Source organism: Mizuhopecten yessoensis, unplaced genomic scaffold (assembly GCF_002113885.1).
Source record: "Mizuhopecten yessoensis strain PY_sf001 unplaced genomic scaffold, ASM211388v2 scaffold4931, whole genome shotgun sequence".
Taxonomy (NCBI): Eukaryota; Metazoa; Mollusca; class Bivalvia; order Pectinida; family Pectinidae; genus Mizuhopecten; species Mizuhopecten yessoensis.
Window position 1 is genome coordinate 100,873 of NW_018405793.1, and position 22,006 is coordinate 122,878.

General features: G+C 37.6%; 1 protein-coding gene across 1 annotated transcript in view; it reads right to left on the minus strand.

Annotated features, from left to right (window-relative positions):
* The window catches only part of LOC110450025 (26S proteasome non-ATPase regulatory subunit 11-like), a 61,471-nt gene extending 49,897 nt beyond the window's left edge, over positions 1 to 11,574 (minus strand). The window contains exons 1-4 of the mRNA XM_021497231.1: positions 11,456 to 11,574; positions 4,622 to 4,723; positions 2,926 to 3,050; positions 1,698 to 1,769 (exon numbers count right to left, since the gene is read on the minus strand). Of these exons, the coding sequence (XP_021352906.1) occupies positions 1,698 to 1,769; positions 2,926 to 3,050; positions 4,622 to 4,723; positions 11,456 to 11,534 (378 nt within the window). The 5' untranslated portion in view covers positions 11,535 to 11,574. The remainder of the gene's footprint in view (positions 1 to 1,697; positions 1,770 to 2,925; positions 3,051 to 4,621; positions 4,724 to 11,455) is intronic.
* Positions 11,575 to 22,006: the final 10,432 nt, after the last annotated feature.

A 22,006-nucleotide genomic window follows, 5' to 3' on the forward strand; every position in this document is an offset into this window, starting at 1 on the left:
CCTTTGTCCATGGAAGGTCCCTGCAAAATTTCATTGAAATTGGTTCAGGGGTTTTGGAGAAGAAGTCGAAAATGTAAATTGTTTACGGACGCACGACGGACGACGGACGACGACGGACAAAAGGCGATCGCAATAGGTCACTTGAGACTTTGTCTCAGGTGACCTAAAAATGTTACGCGATCCTATTTACTAGAAGTAGGTTCTCCTTCCTCAGTTATTCATCCTGGCCCGTCATTTTGACATTTTTAATCTAGCTGCGATAATGTAGCTTTCTGACGAAGAGATTATTTTTTTATATTGCGTCGTTGCGCCAGAGGAATAAATTATGTAAATTTAAAAGCGCACATATCTCATTTGACCCCGATCACGAGTACCGACAGCGACAGAATACACCGTGGCTATCACAACAGTTATCCCTTGGAGGGCCTCATGACAAAATCAAACTAACCAGTCACTTATCCCTACCTTTCGCATAAACCATTGTATAATTACAGAAACACAAAGTAAACTCTCTCTGATACATGCCCATTGACATATTAAACTAAGTTCATCTGTGTTCAAACTCAGACAAAGATACTAGCCAGGTTAATAGTTTTAGATATGTATTCAGCGCTAATATTTCTGTCGATTCCATTTCAGGTTAACCTGTTATCCGGAAGAATACATGCACCATACTAGCTGCTATGGCAGTTATTTTCTCCTTTGAATACTTCCCACCTGTAATAATGATTCCGTAACGTACTCCTTGCGCCATCTTTTGACCATTTGGCAACTTTTCGCTTCGTAGCTGACACGGTACAACACTTTTCTATAGCTTACTTCACATGGCCAGTCATTTTGTTTACAAAGAAATGGTGTGCAATGCGAGGTAAATCCCTGAACAAAACGTTGGTCAGACAGGTAGAAATACCGATGATTATCTTAGATTTCATCATTTTTATGAAACACTTCAGCCAAATCCGATCGGTATTTTCCATAAGGAGTCTCACTTGATATGTTTATGTAGTATTTGAAAAAAATACACAAAAAATAGTTACTTCAGCGTGATGCCCCTGGATTTTAAAGAATTTGCTATATTTCCCCTATTGGGTCCCGCCCCTCAGGCCCCTTCGGGCAGGTGAGCTAATACATGAAGACTGCAAATATGAACTTTCATATTCATTCGACAACTGGTTGAGGAGATATGGCAGTATAAAGAGAGAATAAACCCGCATTTTCATAATGAAATCGTCTGGTGCGCTATTTAGTTTAAAGCTTGCCATTTTGAAGGAAAACTACTCAACACTCTTCAATTTTTGAAAGCCTCAACATGCAACAAACAAATAAATATCTGACATGCTTAAACATTGTCCTACTAGTGTTCATTTGTAGAAAGGAATGTTTGTTTGTCACTTGCAGAGGCTTTCATTTCTGCATGCTAACTGTCCAAAAACATCGTATATTGGCTATTTCTGCATACCAACGTAATATGATACTAAGGTCATATACACATGCGCATTGGAAAAATTCTGCACAGAAATTGGTCAACAAATTCATGCCAATTGCAAGTCCTATGGTTAATAAAATCCCTTCAATACTACAGAAGAAGAAGGATTTTAAAGACTCATCTCAATTTCCCCTATTGAGCCACGACCCTCTACACCTAGGGGGGCCACATCCTTCATTTATACAAATGTATGTTGTAGAAATTTTCTTACCTCCAATGCTTGTCGTAGAAAAGTTCTTTTCTCATCTTTTGCCCAGTTTATACACTCCTTGCACAATTCAACCTGTCGAGTGGTGAACAAAACTGTGTCAATTCAGGGCTTGACTTGAAGAGCAACACAATTAAAAGCAGGCAAAAATTGAGCTGGGCTACTCAAACTTCCAATCTATGATATGAAAATGTAGACTGCCAACCTCCTTTAGATATCCAACAATGTCAAAGCAAAATTGTACATTCCTTAAACAAGAATTCCACGGAAGTGGATGTGTCGCCTGCGCAAGAAGCTATGTGAAAACTCTGTGCGGACGGCAACATAGCAATACCTATGTGTCACCAGCTTTTCGCAGGCGACACAAAAATGTATGTGCGATTACAAAATCCATATTCAGAGCCCAGAATTTAATTGAATGCATGACATTTTGTAAACAAGAGGCCCAAGGGCCTTAGCGGTCACCGGAGTTAAATCATAGGTACTGGTAGCTTTATTTTATTGTTTAGATGTGATGTGGAAATCAGCAAGTAAACTAAGTGAAATACGATACTTGTCATGTCATCAAAGGATAAGAATTTTAAAATATTGGTAAATATTCCATTTGGGGCCCCGCCCTAGCCTCTGGGGATGGGGCAGGAATCCCAATTTTACAATGTAATACCCTCATTCACCAAAGATGATTCTGACTAAGTTTGAGTAATTTTCTGCTGAAAATGGATAAAATATACCCAAAAGTGTTATTTCCCTATATAAACTATAGTAACTTTACCCCCTCCCCAAGGGAGAACAAATAGCTTGGGGGTCCTGAAATTGACAATTCACATAAAGCCACTGCTGATTTTCTTTCCATGCAGAGAAATTGAATGAAGTACCTCCGAGTCTGGAGGAGAAGATTTTTGAAAAATTGGTTAATTTTCCCTTTGGGGCCACGCCCTTGCCCCAGGGGTTGGGGTAGGAATCCCAATTTAACAATTTCCGTAGCCTCATCTCACAAGGATGATTCTGACCAAGTTTGAAAAAAATCCATCCACTGGTTCTTGAGAAGAAGTTGAAAATGTAAAAAGTTTATGCACGACGGCGGACAGAAATCGATCAGAATAGGTCACTTGAGCAAAGCTCAGGTGACCTAAAAATAAAATTTGCCATCCTGTTTTAACCTGGTGCAATCTTGACTCTACGGCCCCATCTTATGACCAGAATTACCTTAAATTCTGATTCTAGTGTTTACCTCTTTCCCTGTTCCAGCCTCCATGTCCAGGAACAAATCCACCAGTCCTCTTACCATCTTAGCTGCCTTGGCCTTACTTACCAGCACAAGGAATGGTCGTGTGAATTTGACCAAACCAGCAAGCTCTGAAAATGGACATGCAAGGAATAATTAGTACCTACAATTCTACATGACAGGGCAGGAGCATAAAGTTCACATTATTTTCATAAAGTACTTCCCCAAAATTGATATACTTCTTTACACAATATACAATATACATGAATTTTTTTTATTTTTTTTTACATACATGTATGATACTTAAATTAAAACAAATTAATTAATTAATTATATATAGAGTTGAACTTTTTGTCAATAATGTGAGTATGTTTTGGTACACCTTTGCTATATATAAATACACTGGTAAAATTTGTGTTAGAAAGTGGTGAAATACTTTCAGTAGTCCTTTATAATGCATCTCCGCTAGCCAAGTGTTCGCTTCGTTCACACTCCACTTACCCTTGGCGGATATATTCGTGTTTTCATAATTCCCTTCACTGCCACCTAGCGGATATACCGAGTTATCGTTCTTCGCCCAATAAACTTTTAACCAATCAGATTGACCGTTACATACACACTCCATCGGCGTGTTGACATAAGCATGTGTATGCCGAGGCGGAGAATCAATGAGAGAGCAATATGGAAACAATCCAAAGGCAGCACACATATTTTCCCAGGTCATCATTTACATGTGGTTCGTACTCAAAGACTTCCACCGACTGATTTAACACTCCAGAAGTTTCCCAGAAGATTGTGCGCCTATGTTTTTGGGGCAAAACACTCTGACATTAACGACAACGTGCTTCCGTACAGGCCGTCACCATTACTGTTTTCCTTTGTCAACACAGCACACTCACAGTTTATACAAAATTGATTCCCTATTGCCCAAGGATACTGCAGACCGAATTGGGATGAAATCCCTTAATCCATATGGTAAAAGAGGGATTTTCAAGGGTTTACCTCTATTTCCCCTATTGGTCCCCGCATATCTGCCCAGGGGAGGGCCACACCCACCATTTATACAAAATTGAGTCCTATTGGCCCAAGGATGCTACAGAACAAATAAGGATAAAATCCCTTAATCCCTACAGTAGGAGAAGGATTTTAAAGGTTTTACCTCTATTTCCCCTATTGGGCCCCGACCCTCTGCCCCGGGGGGGGGGGGGGGATACCAACCATTTATACAAAATTGAGTCCCAAGGATGCTCCAGACTAAATTAGGATAAAATCCCTTAATCCCTACGGTAGAGGAAGGATTTGAAATGTTTGACCTCTATTTCCCCTCTATTACCCACCATTTATACATAATGAGTCCCCTAGGCCTAAGGATGCTCCAGACCAAATTTAGTCAAAATCTACATGGCCGTTCAGGACTAGTAGCGTTTTAAAGGAAACTGCAGTATGGCATAAGCGAAGGACCAGGTGAGCTAATAAAAATAGTTAACCATATTCAATGGTTGAAAATGCTCAATTTTAGGGTCCAAAATTGGGAGTCTCCCTCCAAAATAGCGAGAGTCAGCAAGTACATAGTACCAATTTATAATGTGTATACATTTATGACATATTGTACATTATTTGTCTTGTATTTGGTCAAGTGCACATTTGGGAGTGTGTACAGTAGAACATTTGTTTTGTGATTTTTTTTTATTTTTTTTTTTACCTTCAGCTTGCTTGGTTTCAGCCAACAAAGAACCAAGTTCAAGAATAGATTGTTCTTTTATTCTAAGTACTTCTTCACTGTTGGTGTCCATATCTCTTTTCACTGGAATATATAATGCATGGTCATATATACAATATATAAAATTGTGATATATGTATGTCGTATTTATTTTTAAATACAGGATATGTATCCTTCAGCGGACATTAATAGGCATAAAACTACTTTGGAGTGTCTTAGTTACCACCGCAACTAAAAGTGTCTCGTTAAGTTATTTTTTTTGTATGCATGAGAGGTAATTAAAACTCTAGTGGAAGTGGACTGGGTAAATGATTTTCCAGGACCAAGTCTGGCAACTGCATTCTTTCCAATTCAGTTGCAATTTGCAACAATCCCTGAAATATGTACTTTTACCTGGAACATTAGTTGCTTGGTTGACACAGATTAAATTTTCCTACTAAGCTACGGACATACACAATTGCCATTGAAAAATTCCCAATCAGATGGCCATTTTTGCAAGATTTAAAGTTGGAGTATAACTCGGGAAAGGGATACTACCATCAAAGAAGCATTCTTTGTAACTAATTCAGTATCTTTTATTTCACAAAAGAATCTTGGTAAAGAAATGAAGTGTATCTGTCCGTAAAGTCAGCAGTGTGATAAACATGCTGTCGGCCATGTTTGTTTTCTAATAAGGGAACCAACATCCGGGCACAGAATCCGGAAATGATCAATTTTTTTACAGTTAAATAGGTTTAGGTAAATAAATGACTTTAAAATAATAATAAAAGTTTTCCTTTTAGTTTTAAAGGAAATAGACAAATATTACATCTACCGTATATATTTGATAGTATAATAAAATTATAAAAATACTGCACGCTAGACCTAAGCTTATGCATTGAAAAATAAATAAGAAATTACAATACCAAGAATGCAATTTCTCATGGTAAGAAGTAAAATTTATTAACAGAAACTGGAAAATGTATGAAATTTTATTTACCCCAATTTAAAAATTCCTAATTCATTGGACCCTGGACCCGGAAAAAAAATGGTAGGAAAATCCCTGCTGGCTATAAGTATTGGCACATAATGGCGACGGCATTAGGTGAATAAAATGTATTCCTATCGTTTTCAGCTCTATCTTTGCCCAAATAACACGTATTCTCACAAAACCAGTGCCAGAACAATTTGTAGGATGTAGGAAATTGTGTATACACTCAAAGAGTTATTCCCCTTCCTATGTATTTATATTGTTGTCTGCCCGTCAATGGCTCCAAAAAGCCGTGAATTGACCCCAGCCATTAAAGAAGACATTGTCAAGCTGTCTAACAGTGGTCTTTTGGCTCGAAAAATTGCAGGATTATCATAACTTAAAGCAAGAACCATACAGAATTTTTTGAAGCGATTCTGTGAAAGGAAAAGTGTCAAAAATTTATCAAGAAGTGGGCAGCCCAGAAAATCGTCTGACGGGTCTGATCGTAGTATCATTCGAATTGTTAAAAACAATAGGAGGGAAACATTAAATGATGTAACAACTAGAGCTGTCATGATACATTTTACCCACGATTATATTATTTCGATTTGATACAACTTTATTTTAACCCTTATCCCGCCATTCACTCATGTGTATATATATACACACCACTGCTGTGTATACAATTTGTGGGATACCTCCCACTGCCAAATAAACAACAGCTATATTAATCAAAATTAATTATCTGATTAAACCAAAAATAAGTTTTTATCTTATTAGAATCCAAGAAAATATATATAAAGTGTTTTGTTCAGGAAGACTTCTTCTTTTCATATCAAAAGTAATTTCGGATATCTCGCTTACCTTTACCGAACTACAGGTTAGAAAAGCTGAGTTTTGTGTGTATTTTGTATGTTAGAAAGATGATTTACATCTAATAAACAGTTTATTTATTACCATCACCTGAAAAACAATTCCAAGTTTCATAATCAAAAGTACTTAGTATTCTGTCGTAAGAGTCGTCCGTATATTGACGTTAAAAAGAAAAGAGAAAAAAATGAATAGGGTCGCCGTCACCTGGAATATCTTTGTTCAAACCGGGTACGCTGTGTTGTCGTCGTCTTCAGGAATGTCCACGTCTTTATATGATTGATCAAAGTCAATATCTTGTACGATTTCTGCGTCACGTAGTAAATCTTCAGGTCCGAATCCCTAAAAGTCATTGTCAAATATATCGCTGATAATCTACAGTCGTTCGATTCGTCTTCTGTCAGTTTGTCGTCCGCCATTTTTCCGCGCTGTCAACAAAACGAATCTATGCTCTCGCGGTCATGGTGGCTTAGTTTATAAATAAACTGTGGGTATCACGTAGTCAGCCAATGAAATTAAGGTATAAACGAATACGTCATCATTTCTAAGTAAAGCTAGCAGTGATTTTCTCACCGCAGTTCCGTACTTAAAACGGCAATCCCGGAATCGACATATGCCGCGATCGGCAGTGGAAGGCATGTTTTGCGGAACGACATATGCCGCGCTTGGCAGTGGGAAACGGGTTTATAAAAACGACATATGCTGCACTTGGCGGGATAAGGGTTAAAATATGAACAAAATGAGATATATAAGCTGTTGATACACGGAAACCTGCAGTGTTACCACACTTTTGATTTGAAGCTTGCCGGAGCATCGCAATTTTCATTTCCTTACAGCGTTTCCGCCATTTTATTTTGAATACTTTGTGCAAATTGCATCCTCACAGCCGATTGGTTGAGGGTTTAGAGATCAGCCAATGAAATTGAATGTCTCACAGACGTTTCGGCTGAAGCGGCATACACTAATATTCAGATTGTGATGTATCGAAAATCTGGAAAAATATATTGTGACGTATAGAAAATCCGGGAAAAATATATTGTGAATAAAATCTAACATACATAATCGCGGTAAAAGTGCACCGCAATGAATCCGGACGCCTCTAGTAACAACACTTAAATTGCTAGAAATGTGCGTTTCTCAACTATGTTTTGGGGATGTATTTCCTATTTTGGGGTCGGTACACTTACATCTGTTGATGGAAACATAACAAGAGGCCCAATGGGCCTGCATCGCTCACCTGGTATAAATCTCACACTTGTAACCTTAAAAGTGATCTAAAATAAATCTACAGGCAAAATATCAGAATTTATGATTAAAGTTCATTCAAAAGTCCCATTTTTTGTTTTTTTAAACATTTCACCCCTGTGATTGAAAGTCGAACAAAGTCATTATGTTTAACACATTTTATATCCTTTTATCTCAGGATGCAACTTTCAAAGTATAAACATCCTGGGACCCATGGTTATTCAGAAGAGGTCGTTTTAAGATTTTACAAATTTGACCCCTGTGACCTTGAATATAAGTCAAAGTCATTCACTTTAACAAACATAGTAGTCCTTGATCCCAGCATGCTACTGATTAAATATCAACATCCTGAGCCTTTTGGTTATTCAGAACAAGTTGTTTAAATATTTTGAACATATTTGCTCCTTGTGACCTTGAATATGATTCAAGGTCATACATTTGAACAAACTTGGTAGCCCTTGATCCTAGTATGCTACTGACTAAATATCATCACCCTGGGCATTTTGGTTATTCAGAAAAAGTTGTTTAAATTTTTTAACATAATTGACCCCTGTGACCTTGAATAGGGTGAAGGTCATGCACATGAACAAACTTTGTAGCCCTTCATCTCAGCATGCTAATGACCAAATATCATCACCCTGTGCATTTTGGTTATTCAAAAGAAGTTGTTTAATGTTTTTCACATATTTGACCCCTGTGACCTTGAATATAGGTGAAAGTCATTCATTTGTACAAATTTGATAGCCCTTTACCCTAGCATGCTACTGGCCAAATATCATCACCATGGGAATTTTGGTTAATCAGAAGAAGTTGTTTTGAAGTTTTTAACATATTTGACCCCTGTGACCTTGAATATGGGTGAAGGTCATACATTTGAACAAAATTTGTAGCCCTTCATCTCAGCATGCTACTGGCCAAATATCATCACCCTGGGTATTTTGGTTATTGAGAAGAAGTTGTTAAAAGTTTTTTTTTAAAGACAATTGACCCCTGTGACCTTGAATATAATTGAAGGTCATTCAATTGAACAAACTTGGTAGCCCTTCACCCAAGCATGCTACTGGCCAAATATCATCTCCCTGGGAATTTTGGTAAATCAGAAGAAGTTGTTTTGAAGTTTTTAACATATTTGACCCCTGTGACCTTGAATATGGGTCAAGGTCATTAATTTTAACAAACTTTGTAGCCCTTCATCCCAGTTTGCTTCTGGCCAAATATCGACACCCTAGGCATTTCGGTTAATTTGAAGAAGTCGTTTAAAGTAAAATATTGACGCCGACGACGGATGGACGACGGACGCCGCGCCACGGCACAAGTTCACTTGGCACTTCGTGCCAGGTGAGCTAAAAACTGATAAATATATTTCCATTTTAGATGAAAATTTACGGCCCGTTGTAGCGAGACATTTTGCAATTGCACCCTCGATTTTACAAAAAGATCATGCCCCATGTCATGTCTCGAGTTGAAAACTGTAAAAAATATCAGAATTTTACCATAGCCATCCCAAAGTCCATGGTCCATATTCATGAAAACCATTCTCGTGCTCAAGCATGGTTTCTGTGCTCAAACCAACTTTCTTATAACTATCTTAAATCATGTCAAACGATCAAAAATTAAACAAGAGGCCCAAAGGGCCTGCATCGCTCACCTGTTATTAATCTTACACTTGTAATCTTAAGATTTCACAAGAACCTATTAAAAGATTTAAACATATGACGCCTCTGACCTTGATTGTCGAACAAGGACATTAGGTTGAAAGTGGATCAAGGTCATTCATTTGAACTAATGTGGTAGTCCTTCCTCCCAGCATGCTACAGGCCCAATTACAGTACCCTGGCCATTTTGCTTATTGAAAAGAAGTTGCTTGAAGATTTTACGACATTTGACCCCTGTGACCTTGAAAGTTGGTCAAGGTCATTCAGTTGAACAACCTTGATAGTCCTTCACCCCAGCATGCTACAGGCTCAATATCAGTCCCCTGGGCCTTTTGGTTATTGAGAAGAAGTTGTATGAAGATTTTACGACATTTGACCCATGTGACCTTGAAAGTTTGTCAAGGTCATTCATTTGAACAAACTTGGTAGCCCTTTATCCCAATATGCTACAGGCCCAATATCAGTACCCTGGGCCTTTTGGTTATTGAGAAGAAGTTGTTTGAAGATTTTAACATATTTGACCCCTGTGACCTTGAAAGTGGGGCAAGGTCATTTATTTGAACAAACTTGGTAGCCCTTGATCCCAGCATGCTACTGGCCAAATATCATCTTCCTAGGCCTTTTGGTTACCGAAAAGAAGTTGTTTAAAGCAAAAAGTTGACGCCGGACGGACGGATGACGCACTATAACATAAGCTCACTTGCCCTTCGGGCAGGTGAGCTAAAAATCAGAACAAACAATTTGTAGCAAATTTCTCCCGTCGGAAGTAGCTGTCATATGTTTCCGTGTGTCTATTTTGATTTAGTGTTCAAAGAAAGATAACTCGAATACACTAAAAAGAAATTCTCTACAGTGACCTGCAAGAACAAAAGCTTCGTTTGGAATAAAAAATATATCTTTGATCATCAAATTAATTATCAAAACAACATTTTTTAAATTTCACCTTTTTAATTTATTTTTCAAGATGTCAAATTGAACGAATTCATGTATTTTTTTAAATTATTTATTATATTTATTTAGTTATGATATAGAATCTGTTATGAATTTTTTTCTGCAGTTTTATATCAGTTTTGGTTGATGGCAAGTTATTTCTCATTTTTTTCTGTTTAAAATTGGTGAAAATTAGAAGTTCATTGCATTACAAGTTTTACGTTTCATTGAAAACACTGTTTATCGATATAAGAATGTCTCCTTGGCTCTTCGGAAGTGGAAAAAAATCGGCGAGGAGATGTGGCCTCATTTGCATACGACATTTTCATACGTTTGTCAGACTACAAAAAAGACTGGTTCATGAATGAAATATATCACCATATTTTCAGGTATGGGTTCATTTTGAGCAAGATAAAAAGAGCATTAAGCAAAACTGATTATTTATGCGTGTTTTTTAATCAGTGTTTAAATCTGATGTTTTCCGGACGAACATCCGGTATTTTTTTTGTCAGTTTACAGACGATGGCCAAACGTCTAAAATGTCCTTGTGTTGTGTCCAGTAGGTCACGTAGCTACGAGATAAAGCTTGATAAAATGTCTGCGCGGAAATACATAACGCGCGGAAACTGGTGTCTAGACGATAATTCACTACCATTAAGAGATTGCGAAGTGTAATTAGAGCTAGGGGACAGATAACAAAGTACTGATATTTCATGTAAGTACCTTCTTTATCTATTGAGATATTCCACTTTTGAATATTCCCTCCCTTATAAGATCTTAGCGTAAACAAAAATCAAATTAATATGACGTCGCCAATATGCGCCAAGATACTTATTAATTCTTTTTACACTCCTGGCCCTAATCATGTACTAAATATTGTTGCTACTTTCCGGTGAAGCCTTGACAAATATGTTCAATGCCAACAGGTCCGTCACGCTTTATCAGTGAAATTTGCAATGAAAAGTACAGTACTGACTAACAGGTATGTCTATATAGTCTACATAAACACAGGTTTGCCGGCATATGATTCAGCGAATTTGAGAAAGCATGGAGATTTTTTTTCAAATGTTTCAAGTTATTTTCAATTCAAATATAGGATCGAGTTAATTAACGGACACTTATTGAGCAAAGAAGAACCGCGTGTTGAAGTAAATAAATGCTTACCCAAACTATTTAGTATATCAATCGCTTCATTCTTGTTTGTTGTACGGAGAGCCACAGCTCTCTCAAGTTCGGCCGCCATCTTGAATAATTTTCCAACGGTTATGTCCCTTAGTCACAGGACATAGTCTCGTTCAACCAGACTCTTGTTGCCTGCGCAAGCTACGCCGAACAGAGAAATCAAGCGAGTCTGGTTGAACGAGACTAATGCCGGCACGGAAGGACGCGACTGTACTGGGGCGTTCGTTTTGCGTTGTCGTGATTAGTACTAAATACAAACAGTATATACATAATATATTAATTACTCGATAAAAAATGTAATCTTAGTAATAACAAGTAATAACAACTTTCCGGAAAGTTAAAAAAATAACCGGAAAATCTTTGAACTGATGTCCGGTGCATTTATCTCTTTGTTGGTGCTTCATGACTTTTTTGTTTCAGTTTTTCCACAGACACAAAAAGTAAAAATGCGGATATTTTCTGAAGATCCATTTTGCCATCAACCAGGTTCTGTTAATATGTCTACCGGGAGATCTCTTCAAAAGAGCGGCATTAACTGAACGTTTACATTGATTGTTTTTATCATCTAAAATTTCATCAGCTTTTAATTTCAATTTGTTGAGAATATGAACGAAATTATTAATATTTGTGAAAGTCTGGTTATAGTCTTTACGTAATATATTTATGCATTACCACTCATAAAAGAAACAATGGATAATGCATTTATGTCAAATCAACAATAATTTTCCAGGCAACCAACCCGAGTTCAAAGTCCTTTTTTAGCAATATCACTTTTTCACAACGCGTGCCGATTAATAACTAATTACAGACAGAAACTGTTTAATTGTATTTGGCATAATTACCTGTTAAACATCGGTGACAGTTACAAAATTTGAAATTCAATCCAGGGTTTCATGGTGGAACAGGAATTGAGGCTACATATCGATATAACGACAATCTCAGTTACATCAAAGTATTACAATGTTTTCTTTTTCTTATTTTTTTAACTAACATCTCTATACATTTACTTAGACTAATCGTCAAATATGTAATAAGCTCTTTTTTTCTATAGCAATGACCAATCAGGTTTTTTTCCAAACTTATCTCAATCATTCTTTTTGTGCCCTAATGGAACCACGCAGTGGATTTAATTCTTAATGTAGGAGGTAGCTGGCCATGGAGTATCCGGAGAAAACCCGTGTGGTGCAGGTGACCGGGATTGAATCCGGCCATCTTGGTGAAGACGAGCGCGCTATCCACTGCGCCACCGGACCCATCATATACGTTACGCACATGAACAAATATCTACTTTAGCTTTGACTGGGAGAAAATGGCGTCATTGATGCAAAAATATATTGTGAATACTTTTTCATCAATCGGCATCAATGATACAAAAAATCTACATATACGGGAGACCGGGCCAACTTCGGCCATCCATGATATTTTTGTTTTTGATCTAATATTTACAACTTTAAGGATCTTAGCAGTTTAGTTTCACACGAAAAAATGACGAGGAAAACTCTAATGTAAAATTACTACACAGGAGAAAATTACTTTTGAGAGGGTAGAAAGAAAATCATGATATCGCTTCTATAGTTATGCGAACTTTCTGTAAACGGAATTGCAACTTTTTACGGTGAAACGTGTAACACAATTACAGCTTCGAATGATATACATGAAAGCCAAGCCAAGCACTCATTGCCGTATTGCTGTACGATCAGAATTTATTGGAATATCAATTTGGGCCCGGATAGGTTCGGGCAATGATACCGTGGCAAGTTCGGCCCATGTAACACATAAAAAGTCGTAAAATTGACGGTAAAATCTGACGTTGCATGCTGTATGACGGCATAATTAAGCTGATTTCAATGGGGGCCGAACTTACCCAAATGCCTGTCCGAACTTACCCCATGTTCGTTCGGCCGTCCGATCTTCCGACAGGAAAGGTAAAATAATGTTCAAAAACGGACGTGATGCCATACTTCCCAGAACGGACTTAAATAACAAGAGGTCCAGAGGGCCTGTATCGCTCACCTGAATATGTTTATTGGTATGAAGTAAAGATATAGCACTCCATGGTAGGTGCTGTAAGTACATATGAAATTTCAGAAAGATACATCCAGTACTTGAGATATAACAAATCTCAAACAGAGCCTCACCCCTATGCCCCTAGGGGGGTCATACCCACCGTTTATACAAAATTGAGTCCCCTTGGCCAAATGATGCTCCAGATTAAATAAGGATAAAATCCCTTAATCACTTTACCTCTATTTCTCCTATTGGGCCCCGCCTTTTCTACCCCCTGGGAGACCACACCCCCTGCTTATACAATATTGAGTCCCCTTGGCCCAAGGATGCTCCAGACTAAATTAGGATAAAATCCCTTAATCCCTATGGTAGAAGACGGATTTTAAAGGTTTTACCTCTATTTCCCCTATTGGGCCCTGCTTGATTCCCCTTCACTCAAGGATGCTTCATACCAAATTTGGACAAAATTCTGTCATTCATACAGAAGAATTAGGATTTTGAAGAATTTGCTATGTTTCCCCTATTGGGCTCCTCCCTTCTGCCTCCAGGGGGCCACACTCGCTGTTTATATGAAATTGAGTCCCTTTTGCCCAAGGAAGAATAAAATCCCTTAATCCCTACGGTAGAAGAAGGATTTTGAAGGTTTTTCCTCTATTTCCCCTATTGGGCCCCGCCCCTCTGCCCTCCAGGGGGGCCACAGCGACCATTTATACAAAATTGAGTTCCCTTGGCCTAAGGATGCTCCAGACCAAATTTAGTCAAAATCTACTTGGCCGTTCAGGTCTGGTAGCGTTTTTAAGGAAAAGTTGACGGACGGACGGACGGACGACAGACGCTGCGGTATAGCATAAGCTCACCATAAAAATGGGCCTAACTTGCCCCGGTTTTGATTCAGAATGTATTTTAGTTTTTATCTCAATAAACAAGTAATAAAACATGAAGATTGTTTTCACTATATGAAGATGTTCATGTATGGGTTGAAACACAGTTGTCTTTGCGTCAAGGATACACTTCCTGTTTCCCCACTGGACGTCTACTTCCGGACGAAAATAGGATCGCGTCATCACTTCATGAGCCTTTGATAAATTAAAGGCAAGGTGTAGCAAGGGGAAGCAACTCTGTTTACGCACGCATGTGTTACCATTAAAGAGCTTCGCTCGGGTCGGCGCCCGAGAGCTACGCTCTTATTAATACCCGGCCTCCTCTGCCAAAATCTCTCGTCGTCAGAAAGCTACTTTATCGCAGCCCGGTACTTTCTGTTAATAATAATAATAATAATATACAGCATTTATATAGCGCCCTATATAATATGTAAAATTACTCTAAGGCGCTTTACAACATATGGATAATAGTAATGGTTATAATTGTGAAAACAAACAACAAAGGCTTGCAATCACTTTCATACATTTAACAAGCAATGTGCACATAATTGAACAAATAAAATGGTGGTATTTACATGACGTCTTTGCAAAGATTCTAAAATGCAGACGTGAAGAGGTGAGTTTTTATGTCCCTCTTGAACTTGGCCAGGGTATTCGACTTCCTAATAGCAGATGGTAAGCTATTCCACAACGTAGCCGAAACCCTCCCAAAGCATCTGTTTCCGTAGGTCACAGTACGAGATTTTGGGACACACAACAAAGATTCTGACTCCGACCGCAGTGATCTTGACGGCTGATACAGGGTAACAAGTTCCTGTAGGTACTGAGGAGCTGTTCCATTCAGTGCCTTGTATGTGTATACCAGAATTTTGTACTGCGACCTGTATCGTACAGGTAACCAGTGCAACGAATAAAGCGCAGGTGTGATGTGCTCTCTCTTTCGAGTACGAGTAACTAGCCGTGCTGCAGTGTTCTGAACCCTCTGCAGACGACTAGTTAGTTTGTCAGATATACCAAAGAGCAGGGCGTTACCATAATCCAACCGAGAGGTAACAAGTGAATGCACCAAAATCTTGCATGCATCTGCAGTACGAAACTGCCGAATACAGCCGATGTTCCTGATCTGGTAGTAACAGGATTTGGCAATCGCGTTTACTTGTTTCTCTAATTTGTTGTCTGGCTTCCTCACGTAGTGGAAGATATCTCCTGGATCCCCATACTATTATTTGAGTCGTTTTTTCTGTGTGATTAATTCTGGCTGTTAAATTCATCTAACTTATTTGGGAGACAGTCAGCAATAGTGTAGAAACGTAACATTTACGGTTTGTTTGTGATAAATGTTGAGGTTGTCTTTATGTGCACTAGTACTGATGATGCCTCGGGTTTTCCCCACGAGTCTTATGATATTGTTCCACACCTTGACGTAGTGATCTCTCCTTAGCACGGTGGAACACCTGCGATCCTCGCATGTGAAAAGGGTTGTTTTTTTCATTGAAACTAATATAATTACAAACAATAAAGTATTTTTGAAATTAATATGCCATTAGACACTGTACTTACGATTATATGTAAAAATCGGTTAATTTTCACGATAATTTAAACAAGATTAGAATATAAGATGCTTTGTCTGCAGACACAAATACATGCCTATCGTGCAGATTGACTGTGGTTTGCACATCGGGGTCGTTTTGCCTTCAGGGTTTAGTAAATAAACTTAAACCCTATGCGTGCCAAATCAGGGTAGAGAAAAAGGTAACACTTGTAAATTACAACTTAGTAGACTCAGACAATAGCTATAGAAAATTTTAAAATTTCAAATGGACAAAGCCCCTGTTATTAACAGGATTTTATTCATGAAAAACACCATCTTATAATTTCAGATAGAGTAAAATTTTAGAAGTCCCTAGAAGCAGAACAGTTAAATATGGAACAAATAGTTTTCGTTTTTAGCTGCCTCTACATGGAACTTACTGCCAGATCATGTCAGACTATCTACTTCTTTTAATGATTTTAGGAAAATAATAAAAACTTGGAATGGTGAAAGTTGCCACTGTGCGATGTGCAGACGAGTTCCCTCCCTTTGCTATATCTGCTGTTTTATCCATTCTGCTTCAATGCATTTAGTTAGTCATTATGCTTGTAAATGTGTTTGTGTATACAATTTTTATGTGCTACTTGTGTTGCTTCGCTTTTATTTTGTGTAAATTGTATGTGCTGCTTATAATTCATCGTTTTATTTCTTGTAATTTCAATTCAAATCTGGTTTGTATGTCCACGGAATTAGATAAGAGGGAAAAGCAACTGCCTCTTCGGCATAGGAAATATGTGCCGTGCACTTTGATGTTGCGAGAAACTGCGAGAAAGCGCGAGAATTTACGTGATTTGTTGTACACAAAACGATTTCAATCGCACTGAGGATCTAGAAAGTGTATTTTCAAGGCTCTGAATATAGACCAAAATTCATCGTGATGCAATAGCGTGCGATTTCACTTCCTTCCTCGTCTTGCATTTACCCGCCATCGAGATCTACTTATCTTGCTAATAAATAGATTATTTTGACATACGGACTAAACCAAATTGTTCATTGATATGTTTTCTATTGCAACCTGTGGTTATAAGTGAACCCATATCTCTGATTTTGTAGTAATTGTGTTCTGAAAACGGTTGTTAATCAGTGTGTTTTTAATAATGGCCGCCATATGCATGAATGCCTAAAACCAAAGGCATACCTGCTTGTTGACAAATCCCTATTATTCTCAACGATTAATTTTATATTTTGATAAAAAAAAAAAAAAAAAAAAAAAATTTTAAAAAAAAAAAAAAAAAAAAAAAAAATGTTGAATAACAAGGCCAGTGTTAAATTGTTTTCAGTTTCCTACGTACTGATTCACTAGGCTAGGGATATATCCACTGGATAAAGAATTCTCTATTAATAAATAATTACAGCCAAAGTTGTATTGCGAAAATGTTGGTGAACGGATATTAAAAGTTATATGGCTAGGCTTATTGAGTTAATTAATTTAAGCTGAAGCTTTTTCAAAAGTCGCAGATAAAATAACACTGGTCCGATCTTGCAGTCTATATGATTAAAAGACAGATTTAGAGAGCAATTGGCCAATTCTGTGCCTAAAAATGTATACCTATACATGTCCTTTGCCATGGATTTTGATGTAAGATAATAATATAATCTTGTGTCGCCACACAAAATAAATTGTAGTTCTGTCTAAAATTATGCATGGAAAAATGAAATAATAACAGTGATGAATGTGAACAATTGTTCTGAGTAAGAAGTATGACAGACAACTGTAATAGCCATTCTTTGTCTTAATTTACAAACAATACAGATATTTTTCCAATTTTGAAAGGTGTCCATGCAGATACACATGTACACTTGGGTGATAATGAGGCTGATAGACAACTAGTCTTTACATGGTACATCCCACTTCCACTTTTCAAATCAAAATGTTCCAGCCGATTGGCAGATATTGAACAGGACAGCTGTGGTTTGATTCCCAAATTTGACATGGATTTTGTCCATATGACTTGATTGATGTATCTTTTCTAATTTCAGCATGCCAAAGAAGAAAAATGGGACCAGACTGTCAAAACCTTAACACAAATCAACAGCAGAAGAGTGTTTCATCAGATGTATGCAAATTAATATGCTTCAAAGCCTTACAAGTTTAATACAAAATTCCACACCAGAAGAATTAATTTTTAAATCAAATAACCAGTTCATTTTTATCAGAGTTAACATTGAATTATAATACAATTTGTATATCAGCACTCAAGCTTGTTACATATATGTCTCCTGTAAGAAATAAAAAAAAAGTTACATTTTCCTTTTCAAGTTTTTATTCATTTGTAAACACACAATAAGTACAATGTACATCTAATGTGTGCATGGAAAGTCATGAAAAAACATCCAGTCACTTACTTCAGGGCTTTAAGTTGATCCTCGATAAGGTTTTTTTGGTCTCTCCAAAATTACATCTTTAGAATCTTTGATTAATTTGAATGAATATGTCAATATGATATGATTTTGACCCTCCAAACATGAAGTAAAATGTTATTTGACTTATAAAATGGTTCAACATAGCCCTGTTCATTGTATGTATATCATACAAAATCAAGCATATGGATTTTATTATTAGACATTGGACAATAAACTCTCATATTCTGTGAAAATATTACATGTGCTTGTCTATTTTTCCAAAGTATATATAACTTTTTTAACACAAATGAAATAACTAATTAGTTTAAGTGCATCTCTTTATTTTGTTAACCTACAGCAAAAGCATACGTTGCATGCTCTTGGTTCTGTCTAAGTGGGATTGCATATATGTGAACTACAACCTTGGAAGAGTGGCCTGCCCTTGAAAGACGTGGACAGTGTTGACAGAGCTCCGATAAAAATGTGATTTCTTCCTACTTGGGGTCCAGGTTTGGTATTGACTTTGCTACTGAATGATGAGTATATCACCTGCTTGAGTACAAACTGTTTGTTACATCTATGAAATGGCCTATTCGTACGAAAATCGATACTTTGAAATTGCCCATTGTGCCATGTGACTAATGAACCGTGAACGATAGTGAACACGCTTACGTACATGAAAGAGTCGCACCTACGTGTGCTACCAAGTGAACTGATATTCGCCCGTTACCTGTGATTACATGTCTTTTGTGAACCAGTCTATTCCTCTTACTTCTAAAAGGGCGTTATCCTCCTCGTCAACACCATCTCCTATCATTAGAGACACTAAAAAACTAAAACATTTACCTTTTAACTCAACCCCGTTACCCAACAGTGTGTTTGAACTTGACTTATCGTCCCAGATGGCCAATATTTCTCCTACCCTCCAGCAGGGTATCCAACATTCCCTACCAAGGCATTCTACCGAATACTTTAGCCTTACCCAGTTTCTCAGAGTCCGCTAGTTTCCAACCTGCCGATCCCGGGGGTGCGAAATTATCTGACATCGACGGCCAGAGAATCGCTATGGCGGTCCGCGTCCACCTGAGTAACGATCTGCAGACCATCCAACAGAATGTACAACTTGCCATACAACAGCGGATTGCTCCTCTGTTGGATAAGGTGACCAGGTTCGAGGCTGAGAATGACGACCTTCGGCATCAGCTCGAGGACCTCGAGCAATACGGGAGGAGAACCCTCGTACGCTTCTCCGGCTTCCCGGAGCAGACGGGAGAGGAAACCTCCGCGATCATCCTGAAGGCAGCCCAGGACTCCGGCGTCGATCTCCCTCCCCAGGCTCTGGAACAGTCTCACCGTGTCGGCAAACCGGACCAGAATCGAGCTAAACCACGCCAAATCATCGCGCGTCCGAGTTCCGTGGACGCAAAGTTTACCCTGTTAAAATCCAGTCGCGGTTTTCGCTCTAATGATCAATTCAAGGGTATTTCTGTAAATGAGGACCTCACAAAATATCGCGGACGTTTAGCCTACATCGCGAGGAACTTGTTTAAAACCAACCACATAACACAAACGTGGACTACTAACGGCAAGATCATGATAAAAGACAAATCGTCTAAAATCTAACAAATCCGGCGGGAATCAGAACTTGAACCCTTCGGTCACCATATCATAACCACTTAGTCGGGAGTCAGCGTCGCTGGGCTGACTTCCCGACGGTGATGTGTGCTGTATTTTCTTTTGTGTTGTGATTCTGACTCAAACCCGTGTAATTATATGTGCCCCTTCAAAGTGTAAATCGTGTCCATGTTTTGTTTTTTGACTTATAATATCCCAACCGTATGTGTTCATATTTTGTTTCTGGTCTTCAATCTTTACACCAAACTATATTTGCATATGTACAAAAGCTTATAATGCATAGATTAATTATTATTTTTTATTATTTCAAAGTCAAATTTAAACTTACATGATAGTTTCTCAAACTTTAACAACCCTTCCATGTCTTTTTTGTTGTTGTTTTGTTACCTATAAATTATATGTATCTTCTACTATATCCAAGGTATCATGAAATGTTCGAGGTTTACTTATTAGGTACAAACAGCCTGAAATGTAAACCCTGGTATCAATCAATCAATAAACTGTTTTATTCCTCAATTCTGATAAACAAGATATTGCATAATAATACAATTGTATGTTGTTTGCGCAGTTTCTCATACATAACTACACAATTCATCATAATTATATTACTATGGTACATTTTGTACATATAGGTGTAAAGTAACATATATAGAAATTCATTATTTGGTAAATTTTAGCTACTTTACCATGTCATCTACCTCTGATCCAAGATCAATTCAGGATTTAGCACATACCTAGAAACTTATAAGATATGTTGATTTATATACCCAGACGTCACTGTTACGTTATATTGTATGTAATCAGATACGTGTAGTACCACTAACTCTTTGTTAGTTTTTGATAGGCTTAGTAAATTGTATGGTTCTCTCTATATATGTATCATGAATTGTTTTAATATATAGGTACACACTTAGTCGAACGTACTTGTAAATATTCATTGAATGTTTATGTACATTACAAAATTACTTGATTGTATGTACATACCGTCCGTGGTACATAAGGGTGGTTGAGGATTTGGTGCTGCGGTGTTACGACGATATGCACATATCCACCACTCGATTTCGGGTATTATGAGTTTTCTTCCCGTAAAAAAATACTATTGAAACCGTAATGCCCAGCCATCCTATGCCTTTGTAGTACGCGTACTCCAGTAGTTAATTAGCGTTTAAAACCTAAATGTATACACATGAAATGTATTTATTTTATGTACCTGCCTACCCCTTTCTCAGTTACACGATGGAAGTAATACTCATCATGTTATTTTTTCTTTGTTACCTTACTCTTCTCATATCCCACCGCACCTTTACTTTCCTTACACTATTACCTCCCCTTTCCCACTGCCCACGTGAACAAGCGCATTTTATCACACTATACATGTTACAAAGTTGTTGCTCTTATCGGTCGATTTTTTTTTGTTACTCTATCCGGATACGAATGGTTATGCTCATCCTAAGGTTACTTCCGTAACTTGAATGCCTATATGTCCTAATCTCTACTGTGTCCGGATAGGTATTTTCTACTACCGTAACTATCATCGTCTGTACTAGTGGATATTTTATTTGTATTAATTGTATTATATGCATCGCATACCTTAATGTACATGTTACAAGTCTCATGCAAACTTATATATGACTTTAATACCCGAACCAGGTAAGTACCCTACGAAGTGAAGAAGAGCGGCATATCTATTTGCTTTACTATGTGTATATCTTTAGTACTTCTCCGAATATTACTCCTTCTCTCTGGCGATATTGAAAGTAATCCCGGGCCTAGCGTGTCTGACGTATCATCAGTTTCATCGTGCTCATCTAAATTTACAACATTATTTGACGATGCCAAATATACTTTTGTTCACCTAAACGTACAAAGCATAAAGCATAAATTTGATATTCTCTTTAGTGAACTGTATAAGATTAATATCCTTTCCTTTACCGAAACATGGCTTAGTCCTAATGAGATAATTTCTGATTCCGAATTTCCTGGTTTTTCTTCCTCATATTGTTATTGTAGACCTCATAGGCAAGGTGGTGGGGTCTCTGTATACGTTAGCAACAGCATAACATCCAAGTGCGATCT